The 12,500-nt window shown below is 48.6% G+C and overlaps 1 protein-coding gene across 2 annotated transcripts in view; it reads right to left on the reverse strand.

Annotated features, from left to right (window-relative positions):
- Positions 1-12,500, reverse strand: part of sema6cb (semaphorin 6Cb) — a 129,353-nt gene that overhangs the window by 11,475 nt on the left and 105,378 nt on the right. Inside the window, exons 18-20 of one of the 2 annotated variants that reach the window (XM_076029407.1) lie at positions 10,250-10,308; positions 9,567-9,617; positions 6,563-6,718 (exon numbers count right to left, since the gene is read on the reverse strand). In XM_076029407.1, coding sequence (XP_075885522.1) covers positions 6,563-6,718; positions 9,567-9,617; positions 10,250-10,308 — 266 coding nt within the window. The remainder of the gene's footprint in view (positions 1-6,562; positions 6,719-9,566; positions 9,618-10,249; positions 10,309-12,500) is intronic. The other variant, XM_076029415.1, reaches the window with a different exon arrangement.

Genomic DNA, 12,500 nt, shown 5'->3' on the forward strand with positions numbered 1-12,500 from the left:
TGCCACGCTAACTGGGAAACAAAGAGGTGGTGGCTCGGTGATCTGTGTCAACAATTCGTGGTGTCTGAATACCGAGGTGGTCTCCATTGTCTGCACACCCGACATAGAGGCACTGACGGTGAGATGTCCCTTCTACCTACCATGGGAACTATCAGCAAACATCATAGGCCCTGTTTGCACTTGGCCACTTGTAACTGTTTTGCATCTTGAAGCATCTGTTGGCACATGGCATTAACATGCGTCTCGAGCGTGCCACTTGCGATCGCATTAGTGCATTTTTAACCACTAGGGGCAGTAAAGTGCAAAACTACGGCTAGTTTCACGTGAAAACGAATAAGAATCAACTTCCTGTTTGCGGACTATATCAAGTCACTGGTTTTAATTCTACTGCAGCTCGTATGGATCCGAACGAGGAGTAACGACTGGTGGGACAGAGTGGTGACGACTTTATTTTGGGATCAACGGTGGCTGGCAAATTTTCGGATGCAACGTCGCACATTTAATCTCATATGTGGGAAACTGCGACCGCTGCTCCGCTGACAAAATACGCTAATGCAGAATGAAATTTATTAGCATGCTAATAAACGAGTCTAACAAAAATGATTTGTTTTCGCTAGCTTTATAATGACAACGCCGGAAGTTGAGGCGCCGTCCAAGTACGTACACGGGAGAGGGGAGTGGAGTAGGCGGTCCTTAATGTGGACTGAGCTCGCATTCTGTTCACACGTCTGTGACGAATGCTATGCTATGCTATGCGATGGTTTGAGTAATCGGATGACAATACGGATTTGGACTGTTTCCACTTGGTTACTTCGTGTGATTTTTGCCGATCGGAATACGAATACAGAATACAGTGCTCACGTGACGGAGGCTATGGAGGTGCTACACGACATCACCGGCATGCAGCAGACGGCTCATCCAGACGCTTTCTTCATCGCAGCAGGTGACAATAACCAAGCAAGTCTAAAAACTGTACTGACAAAATTCCATCAACATGTGAACTTTGCAAACAGCAAGTTAGATCTGGTGTACACAAACATCAAAGACTCACACAGAGCAGCCTCCCTGGCCCACGTTGGCAACTCTGAACATCTTGCAGTTCTGCTCACCCCCAGGTATAGACCCAGGGTGAAACAGGCGAAGGCGGAAATCAAGAACGTCAGGGTCTGGCCAGAGGAGGCAATTTCCACTCTGCAGGACTGCTTTGAGACAACACAGTGGGATGTCTTCAAGGAGGCAGCCACATATGACTGAGGACTTGACCTGGAGGAACACACCGGATCAGTCATCTGTTACGTTGATAAATGCACTGAGGACGTGACTGAGGTCAAAACCTTCAGATGTCGGAACAACGAGAGACCCTGGATGTGTGCTGAAGTGTGAGCGCTGCTGAGAGCCAGAAACATAGCATTTAAATCAGGAGAAGCAGCAGCTTCTGGACTGGCCAGGAAGAACCTTTCGTGGAGCATCAAGGAGGCAAAAAGGCGCTACGTGCAGAGACTTGACAGCCACTGACAACACAGGGGACACCCGACGGCTGTGGCGGGGATTTAATTCTCTGTCCGATTATAATCCTCGGCCCTCGCGAACATCAAGCACAGACTGCAACCTGCAACTGATGTCCTGAACCCCTTCTTTAGACGATTTTAATGGAGGTAACACCACCCAACTGCAGAGACTCCCCCCCCCCTCTACCTGGTGGCCAGATTCTGCTGCCGCCTGCAGCTGGAGTAGGAACGGCTCTAGCCAGAGTCCACCCACGAAAAGCCGCAGGGCCTGACGACATCCCTGGGAGAGTCCTGAAGAACTGTGTGGAACAATTAAAAGATGTTCTCACAAGCATCTTGAACATTTCCCTCAGCCAGGTGGTGGTGCCCTTGTGCCTCAAAAAAAGCCACCATCATCCCTGTGCCAAAGAAGCAAAATTACCGCCCTGTGGCCCTCACACCGCTAATGACGAAATGCTTTGAACGAATAGTAATGCAGCACATAAAATCCTGCCTTCCTGCCAACCTGGACCCCTTACAGTTTGCCCACGGAGGGTGCAATCACCACCACACTCCACTCCATCCTGTACCACCCGGAAGCCAAGAGCACCTACGCCAGAGTCCTCCTCATCGACTTTAGTTCAGCCTTTAATGCCATCATCCCACAACAGCTTGTGGAAAAGTTCAGGTCACTGAACATGGACACCAACATCTGCAACTGGGTTCTCAGCTTCCTCACACAGCGGCAACAGACAGTCAGGATGGGAAAAAGAACATCCAGCCCCATCACCGTGAACACAGGGCCCCCCCAGGGCTGTGTTCAGAGTCCGCTGTTGTTCAGCCTGCCTACACACGACTGCACCGCCTACCACACCACCAACAAGACAATCAAGTATGCCGACGACACAACAGCGGTGGGACTCACCATAGATGCGGATGAGACAGCATGCAGGGGGGCGGTGGAGCAGCGGACATGGTGGTGCAGGTCTCACAACCTCCTCCTTAACATGGACAAAACAAAGGAGGTAGTGGTGGACCTCAGAAAATATGCCAGGCCTGAACACAACCCTCGGTTCACCGATGCGGTAGAAAAGGTCAGCAGCGTCAAATTCTTTGGAGTCCATGTAGCAGAGGATCTGTCAGTCACCACTAAAACACTGCCGCCATCACTGAGACAAGCCCAGCAGCGACTCCGTCTGCTCAGGAAACTAAGGAAGGCGGAACTCCCCAGCGCCTACCTGAACACCTTCCACTGGGGCACCGTGAAGAGCATCCTGACATAAAAACATCAGCTCCTGGTTCGGCAGCTGTACGGCGACGACTAAGGAGGGTGGTGAAAACGGCCAGCAGGATTGTGGGTGCCGCTCTCCCATCGCTGACGAACACGACACCCACAATAAGCGGTGCGTGGACAGGGTGGCGGCCATCTGAGAAGCATCCGCTGCAGGACGAGCAAACTCCTGAAAAGTTTGTCCCCCCCCCCCCAGGCTGTAAGAGCCCTGAACTCTGGCTGACTATGCTGCACTTTTGCGCTTCCGCACTTTTTTACCAACGTGGCTGTTTCTGGATTTTACTACTTATTAATAGATTTTTTTTTTATCTGCAGCTTAAAAACTTTTAATTAATTGAATTGAATTTCCGACTGATTTTACTTTACTTCGCATCTGCTTTTAACCTTCGAGGACACTATTTGGTTTCTCTGTACTTGTACTTAGCAATGAGAAATAAAAAACCTTTGACCACTGAAATTAAATTCAATGTTGTTGCCGTTTGTTGCACCTTCAACAGCCCCATTCAGCTTAAACTCTTAAAACAATTATTAATAATTACTGTGGTTGCAGCGCTCGGTGTGAACGGCCCTTTAACACTTGTCGCTAAAAAATGTTGAATTTGTCCTATAAGTGCAGGGCTGCAGGCGACTGGGATTCTTCCTCGGTTGTCCCTTTAGAACTGTACTGACAGATGAAACACGGTCGCATGATCACAGGCTGACACAACGCTGAAGTGTTTCTTTAGAGGAAGGAGCCTTTCATTGGGAGAGTGAACCGACGTGCGGTTTTATCTCCTCAAACACTGAACCAGGAGGTACCAGGCTGACTGGTGGAGCTCCTGACCTGTTGGCCCTTCACCCCTGGATGATCCACAGGCATCGTCTGTTATAAATAACACGTGTATAAATAACTGTTCAGAACTAAAAAAAAAATAATAAAGAAATAAAGTGGAGCAGGCATCAGTGTCGCCCCCCTCAGGACGGAGGACCCCGTTCTCGCAGGAAGGTTCAGCCAGAGTTCAACCTGCTACTTTTAATGAGCTTAACCCTCCCACTCCCTGCGCTAGCGGAGCGCTAACCAGCCGGCTAAACATCACTCAGGTCACAGAGGCCGCGTTCAGGTGGAACCGGCAACGCAACACTTCACCTGAGTGTGCAACAACACCAACAACAACACCAGGAGAAGGTCAGATGGAGGAGGAGGAGGAGGCGCAAAGTGAAAAGGTTGAAAGTTTTGGCGGCAGTTGCCAGCTGGCTTCAACCCTGCGTTGGCAGGCGGTGAGGAGGTGGGCGTTCCCGCGTCCTGGTTGCCGCCTCCAGGCAGTGGCAGCAGGTCGTTGGGGTCGCTGCCCAGGGCTTTTATCAGACTGCAAGTCTCTACGCGGTGCGATGCGGCCGAGACACGAATCCTGCAGCAGCACGCTTTCATCTTTTATTTTTTTGCCCTGCTGTTGCCTTGTAGTTTTAGATGCTGTTTCTTTTTTCTATTCAGATTGTTCACTTGTTAACCAACCAGTACCGTTCCACGGTGCAACTCGATGAACCTCAGGGGCCGCTGTCGTTGTGAGGTTTTTTTCGACAGCTCTTCCATTAGCTGGACTTTGGCTGAGTTTTGCTGATCTGACTGCGTTTTTATTAGCGTCAGTGACGTCTGTGCTCGAGTTCTGAAGACCTCTTCCCCTGCCTGTGATCCCACAGCTGATTGGTGCGGATACTCCGGAGGACAGACGAGACAATCTTCCTGCTCTCAGTCCGGCTGAACACGATGCTTTCAGGCCATTCTCCTGCTATCTCGCCCTCTCTGGAGGCTCTTATTATTAATTTCCAGGGCCGCTATCTGTGTGAGAAATCGACCATTAAGCGCCTTTGTCAGGTCTGATAGCGAGACTAATTACCAGTAATGAAGGAGCCTTGTAGCTCCTTATTTTTTTGGGGGGCGCGGGCTTATTTATTGACATTCCAGCCGCGTGTTTCCCAGGCTGAATCACGTCTTAATGAGCGCCGACTGCTTCGGCTCAGGGGTGACGTTTTAAATCTCAAACGCTCTCTTTCTCTCTGTCTCTGTTCTCACAGCTCAAGATCGTCTGAGGGTCGCCGAGACATTTGGCTGTGCACTCCGTCACGGTTATGTGTGGCTCTCAGACGTGGATTTCAGACTCTGAGTGGTAATCTGCACCAGTGCAAAACTGTCAAATTAAAAATGCAAGGAATAATGAAACTCCGGCCTATAAAAGATCAAGGCACAATTAAATATTCAGGAGCTGCTTAGAGTTTTATAGGTCAGGACATTTATTGAGTTGGCTGGGATGGCGCGGCTCCATTTGCTTCGCCGTTAGCAGCGTTGATGCCTTTTTAAACATGTGATGGAGCAAAAAAAAAAAAAGAAAAAAGAAAAAAGAAAAGGGCGGAAGGAAGCTTTAATAAAAAGTAATTTTTACATCTGAGGTTACACAAATTCAAAAAAAAAAAGAATACCAGAATACCATTTTATTGACTTTCATCGAGTTGGAAGGCAATGAATTATGCTACTGCACTATTCCTGAAATCTGAGAATTTGCTGGTTGCCTCTGAACCACAGAACAGAAAAAATACTTTTTGACTTTTTGCAATGCTTCTAGGCTTAAACAAGCAGAAGAGGATTTCTAGGGCTTTGAAAATTAGGACATGGCAAAAGAAAATATAGTTATTGCTCATCCTTCAACCTCCCCAGCAGCAGCCCTCCACTATTTGCTAACTACTAGCTAGCACCTGCCACTGCTAGCTGACACCTGCCACTGCTAGCTGACACCTGCCACTGCTAGGTAACACCCATCACTGCTAGCTGACACCTGCCACTACCAACTCAAGCATTTACTAAACCATCCATCAGTTGAACACTAAAATCTGCCCGAGCAGAGGTCACTGCTAGCTAAAGTCTACCATCGCTGGCTAACATCGTCCCAACACTGGATGTTTTGTGGGTAGACCGGAAACTTGCTTACTTGCCTTTTTTATGGTAGTTCTAAAGGATCCAGTGAAACTTTTAGATATTTTTGGAAAAACAATTCAAGGATTTTCTTTTGCGTGTTCAAATGAGCGAATAACAAAGAGGAGGCTGCAATGCTGCCTCCGCTCGGGCCGCCTACTTAACTTGAGGAGTTCATTAGAGCCACTGTGGCATTTACTTTGAGTCGTTAAGTGAAAAATTAATCACCACCGTCCCGAGGGAACGCCAATGCGTGTGGCTGGGCGCAACTCGACAAGAGGCGCTGTCCTCCAACGTCACAACATTTCTCTCTCTCACTCTGGCTCAATTGTATCCCGGGATGCGCAGCATCCATCATCTAGCAGCCTTTATCCATTATGCTAAACGCCAGAACCATTAATTGAGACTACACCATGCAACGCTGGCGTTAATCAAGGCTGAAGACGGCAAGGCAAAGACAGACAAAAAAAAAAAAAAAAAAAAAAAAAAAGAGAGACGGGGATCGACGAGCGGTGCCTCCCACCGGCAGCTGCTTGTGACTAGTGTGTTAATCGTTAGTCAGCTGATGAAAGTGATTTTCACCCTGGCAGAACGTTTGGAAGGCGTCGGCAGGCGTCCAATCCGGTCAGAGACAAACCGCTTGACACCGATTGGATATCAAAAAACGTGTGTCCCTCCAGATGCATGCTGGGAAACGGTTCGGCCAGAGTGAAAAAGCTGTCGTGTTATTGTTGTCACGGTTAGTGGTCAGTTATGTTAGAAAGTTGTGTTAAAAAAAAAAAAACGACAAGTGCCCAGGAGTGCAAGATCCACCCAGGACGGATGATCCCTCCCCCTTACCCTCCATCTCCACACTGATTGGCTCCAAGTCAGGTGACCCTTGTCCCCGCGCGGGGGGAGGGCCATCGGGACCTGTACCTCTTTCACCGTCACCTGCCTTCTTTGGGAACGCCGCCCCATGATAGGTTGCGCTGGCGCTTGTGGGTGTGGTCTTCCCTGTGGTTGCAACGAAGGAGGGGGAGAGGAGGAAGAGGAGGAGGAGGAGGAGGAGGAAGAGGAGTCGGAGAAGGAGCAAGGGTGAAGGAGGGGTGACAGAGTGAGTGATTAGTGAGATGTGAACAGGCCACAGACACTGAACTTCAGAGAGATGAGGGGGAGGACTGAGGGGGAGGAGCAGCATCACCCCGTTAACATGGAGACACGGCGAGGATGAGGAGCAACGACACGCGTGACACACAGAGTCACACGGAGCAGAACCCAGTGGGCCGGAACCCCCGGGACCAGTTCACCGGGACAAGTGCACTGTCCTGCTCAGTAACGCTCACCTCCTCCACTGCTGCTGAAATCCACGACTAGTCAGAAATATTTCCCATAACACCATTAGCTTTCAGGACCAGTGGCTAATAGACTTGATATCACTACTTTTCATTTGGACTTGAACCCCGGCCTAATTCAAACAGGTTCCCAGAGACAAAGCAATGTTTACATCCATAGCAACGTCTCACACATTGTGGATCCATGTGTGAATTTAAGCTGGATGTGAGCCAACATTAGGGTGACATAAAACAAATAATGACAATTAAAAACAACAATCAAAAATCAAAAATAATCAAAGAAAAAAAAAAAAAAAAAAAATCACCATCACCATCTTTAGTTTGACCAGTCTGCTATATCAAGGAGGATACAATTCAGTCCAATACTGCAACCATCCACCAAGGGCAAAATCCAGAAGCTGCATTACATATTCAGCCTGCACTGAAAGGTTCCTGCATGTTGGGACGCTGACATTCGACACCCGACACAGTCGTCAACACAGTCAAGGATCAACAGAGCAAACATCACAGCAGCCACACTCAGCACTGCCACGTTGGCCACCCGGCGGTGTTAGCACCAGTCTCTCCACATCCGGATCATGTGATCAGGCTCTCCTGCATTGTCCTTGAGTTTGGAGCAGCAGCAGCAGCAGCAGCAGCAGCAGCAGCAGCAGCAGCAAGCTCGGCCTCCAGCACCGACAATCCGGCCTTGATGTCGGTGCTGGGCACCAGACTGGAGGAGAAGAAAAGAAGCTCCGCCCCCCTGCACCCCCGAACGAGGAGCCCCCCTGTCAGTTTGCCATCTGCGCCCAGGCAAATTAAAAAGCAAACACCAGGGGGCGTTTAGCCCCGCTGACTCGGACAATTGCGCAAGTATTTAATCGTCTACTTCAACTCAGAGGGTCGAGTTGATCACTTGGCCCCCATTTTTGCCAAGTTTTGATGAAGTACACAAACGAACAAAAGGCACATTTCACAAAACGGAGGTTCGTTTGATGAAGCAGCACGTGGCGGGCGGTCTTCCTCGCCAAACACTCTTTAGACAGGCTGTCGCCGCCGCCCCTGATTGTTTTGAGGGGAAGAAAAAAAGAAAAAAAAAAGCAGCTTTTGTGCAACATATGGGCGCTTTTATTGTGGAGGAAAAAAAAATGATGATTGATCTCTTAGTGGCGGGAATTGAAAAGGCTTTTTCTTTCTTTCTTTTTTTTTTTTTTTTGGAAGTGTGGCGGCGGTGGTAAGGAGGGGGGAGGGGCTGAGAGGGGCAGAGCGGGGGACATTCACACAGAGAGCCCGGCGGGATTAAACAGGCGAGATGACCACAAGTCCGGCCGCCGACTGAGCGCTAATTCCTCTGCCGGGGGGGTGGGGTGGGGTGGAGCTTTTACGGACGACCACGACTCAGCGGGACGTCAGGGAGGGAAGAAAAAGCCTCTGACAGGCAGGCGGGATGTGGGGGGAGACGTCCGGGGCAGAACCACAATGCTGAACATTGTCCAAGTGAACGACCAATCAGAGCGCAGGAACGGGGGATTCATCCTAATTTGCGCGGTGACAGCAGGGCGGCGGCAGCGAGGTTCCAGAAAACTTTGTTCCTGCAGATAAAAGAACCTCCTGCCAGCAGCTATCTGATTTTTTTTTTTTCCTTTCCTCAACGCTCTCAACAACACCTCTTCAATCTTTGTCGGCAGGCAGCCAGCTAGCTAGCTTGGCAGCGGCGCCACTCAGCGATTCCTATTCGAGGCCACACCACCACGGCCGCCGCAGCCGCCGCCGCCGCCGCCGCCAGCCGCCAGCCGTGCCAGCAGGGGAGTAATGGGACGTGACTGGGATGATGATACTTCCTGACACAGGGCATTAGGCAGCTGGGCCCCTGCCGAGCTCCTGCTTCATCAGGATGCTCCCGACAGTAGCGTCACAACTCTGAGCATCGACGACGAGGACGAGGATGAGGATGGGGATGAGGAGTAGGTGGGGGGGGGGGGGGGGGGAGGAGTGGTGAGATACTCCGATGCCGAAGGTTTTCCGCCAACGCGTTTGTGACGGTGCTTCTGGTCACGACTCCTTGCCCTCGGTGCACCTGCTTGGAAAGCTAGCGGCGAGGAACGCAGGGCACGGCAGACAGGTGGCGACGCTGAGCTGTTTCAAGTCCTCCGACAAAATGTGCAACCTTTTCCTGCAACTCAAGCTGCACTGTGGAGGTTTGCAGCGGAAGGTCAAAGCGGCATGCGTGCAAAATCCCCCAGGAAAACGGGGGCGCGGTTCTAAACTTTTCGCCAGCATCGAGGATTTTAACCAAACAGATGATGCAACATCTCCTGGAGCTCTGAGTGCCGTCCGGAGGTGAAAACCATCAACTTGGTACTGCATGTTTTTTTGGGTTTTTTTTTTTTTTTTTTGGTTCACACACAACCACACTGAATCATCAATGACCGCCATCCACAGGGCAACCCTAAGACAATTTTTTTTTTTTTTTTTTAGGAAACTTCGAGAGCAGCTGCCAGGAAAGAGAGACTGACGATGCATTCACTGACCGTACGCCGAGTCCAGCGCCGTGTTCTGCTTGCGAGTCGTGGCCAGGACGTCTGCAGAGGAAAGACCAACAGAAAGTCATCAGCGGGTGGAGTTTCACATGATGATTCTTGAATAGTTCAAAATGCGCAATGAACAATACAGACACTTTGATTTTTAAAAAAACAAAACAATTTTGACCAGGTTTTAGTATTTTTTTTTCAAACTTTCTTTTTTTTTTTTTAAATTCCTAGATCACAGCGACAAGAGAGCAACGCTGAACTAACAAACTCATTTCCTTTCCCTCATTGCTTCAATTCTCTGCTTTCTGTTTATGTGCACATCAGAAAAAAAAAATCAGATAAAAGCAAGTTTGTCTGTTTTCTGATTACAAAAATTGTCCAAGAAAGAAAAGTTGGTTGATAATATTTTTTCATTCATTTTGTTCATTTTTGTTTTTTTTTCTCTGTTTCTCAACTTTTTTCCTCTCATTTCTAAACTAACAAAGAAACCAATCTGTTGGCCGCCGGGCACTCGGACAATTGGAGACAATCCCGCTGTCAGTCAACAGAGGGCAGACTGTTCTCAACGTAAGAATAAAAGACTAAATAAATACCGCTCATGCAAACCAGTGCAGCCGGCCAATAAACACGCTAATGAATAAGTGCTAATGAATAAGAAAAGCAAAAAGCAGTTTGAGTCTCACCGTGGCAGGAGTCGGGCTGTTGCTGGTAACCGTTCTTCACGTCCTGCTCGTACGGCCCTCTGAGGGATGGCCCACACGCACACACACACGCACACACACACACACACACACACACACACACACACACACACACACACACACACACACACACACACACACACACAGGATGGGAAAGACAAAGAGACACGTCAGTGAATTTGTATAAAAAGCATTTTCCCGACTGTCCCACTGTATCTAACCAAGCCCCTCGTCCCATCTCCCGCAGTGGTCCAAGGTCGCAGCGAGATTGTCTTCACTGTCGGACCACAACGAGACACAATCCAAGCTCGGAACCTCTTCTGAGGTTGGATTTATTTATTTCATTATTTCTTGCAATTTGGAGACTTTCAGCACATTCCAAGCGCTCCTCGGCAAAGGCGAGTTGGAATCTTTACTTGGGTGCACGTCCCCACGTTGCCCTCCTCTCCTCATTGTGCCTGCGAGACATTTTTCCCCGTGGCTCAGACGATCACGTTCTCACACGAGGACGACATTTTTTCAGTGGAGCAACGCTGTGTTTTTCTCCTCTGCCGCCACCATAATTGTGGCCCAGCACAGACCGTCTCTCCGTGCGATTGCTCAACGACAAATATGGCAAAGGTCGGGGGAGTAGGGGGAGACTGACACCGAAACCTGTTATTTAGCCTGGAAAGCTTTCACCGTCACCGTCAAGAGGATACATATACAAAAAAATAATTATAAAATGAAATGAAATGCTTGAGTGGTTTTTGTTTTCGGCCTTAAGGAGAAATTAAATAGCAGAAAGAAGTGTCAATGACAACGGGTCGAGAAGAAGGAAAAATGATACAAGTAAAAAAGGAAAATCTGAGAGCAACAGGAAACGGTTGATGGTGGGTCAACGATTGCTGTGACTCTGACTAATGATGCAGAAGCAAATTAACAAATGGGACGGTACGATAGGTGCAAAGCAATCATCAGGAGTGAACAAAATAATCAGGTGAGCGTAATATCGGGATACACGTGTTTACATGGAGGTTAACCCCCCCCCCCCCCCCCCCGCCCCCGCCGAACATCAAGCAGCAAACACGACTCAGTCAGACAGTCGGATTTCCTTCACTCCCTGAAGGCAGCACTGTTTTAGCGTTTCCTTCCATGCAGTGCAGACACAACATGACTCATCTCGCTGATTCTGAAGTTCATCTCCGCCGCACCGCAAAAAAAGGGGAAAGTAGCCGGACAGAAATGACAAATGCCATCGGATTAGAGCAATGTTTTGACACAGTAGACTGCGTGATTATTTTTATGGTGATGTTTTTTTTTTGGTTCATGAGCTTGTCACCCAACGGAATTTTGCTTTTAAAACGACTGTGGTGGTGGTGGTGGGTGATTTGGGAACGAGGCGTTTCTCTTTAACCGTTCAGAAAGGGAAAAACAACATTTTTTTTTTTGAAATTCTCTGAAAAAAAAAAATCCATCACAAATACCTCAACAAAATAAAGCTGCTCGAAATTGAAGTTCAGCACGTTTATTTGAAGTCCCACTCTTTATTCATGTGCACATTAAGTAACATCAGACAACTTTCTAATTTCCTATTCAAATTCTTGAAACAAACAAAAGTCTGTTTGCATATTTCTCAACAGTGATGGAGAAACAGCTCATCCCTTTTTGGATTTCACGATTCAAAACAAAATCCGTTGGCTGCCAAAAAAAAACCTCACTGTCTTTGTAATATTTGAAAGTTCACCCTGGTGAAATTTATCCTCACTTTTGACACTGAATCTGACCTTTAATGAGTCATCACCTTGTTCTTGTTCTTGTTGTTCTTCTTCTTCTTGCTGACACAAAGTTCTGATCTGAACACTCGCTGCCAACGAGAAGGGGGCGGAGCCTGGAGGCGAGCGCCGCTGCCAGACGCCGTCCCACGCAACTTAACTGAGCGGATGACAACGGCGATGATGCGCGCAACGTGTCGTACAAACGCAGGGGGAGAGTGAGCACACACACACACACACACACACCATCTCCAGAACCAGTAGGCCACTTATATAACACGCAGCTCACTCGTCTTCACATATAAGGCATCACATATAAATGCCAACACACGCACACGCACACGCACACGCACACGACAACAACCTGACACTGGCATCCGTAATTAGACGACAAACTTCTTACACAATCCCACACATGACACGTGGTCTTTCACATGTATTTTCAAATTTGTTTCTACAGACTCCTTGGTCCTCTGTGG

Source organism: Nelusetta ayraudi, unplaced genomic scaffold, assembly GCF_046127955.1.
Source record: "Nelusetta ayraudi isolate G7.1 ecotype Tasmania unplaced genomic scaffold, CSIRO-AGI_Nayr_v1 ptg000003l, whole genome shotgun sequence".
Taxonomy (NCBI): Eukaryota; Metazoa; Chordata; class Actinopteri; order Tetraodontiformes; family Monacanthidae; genus Nelusetta; species Nelusetta ayraudi.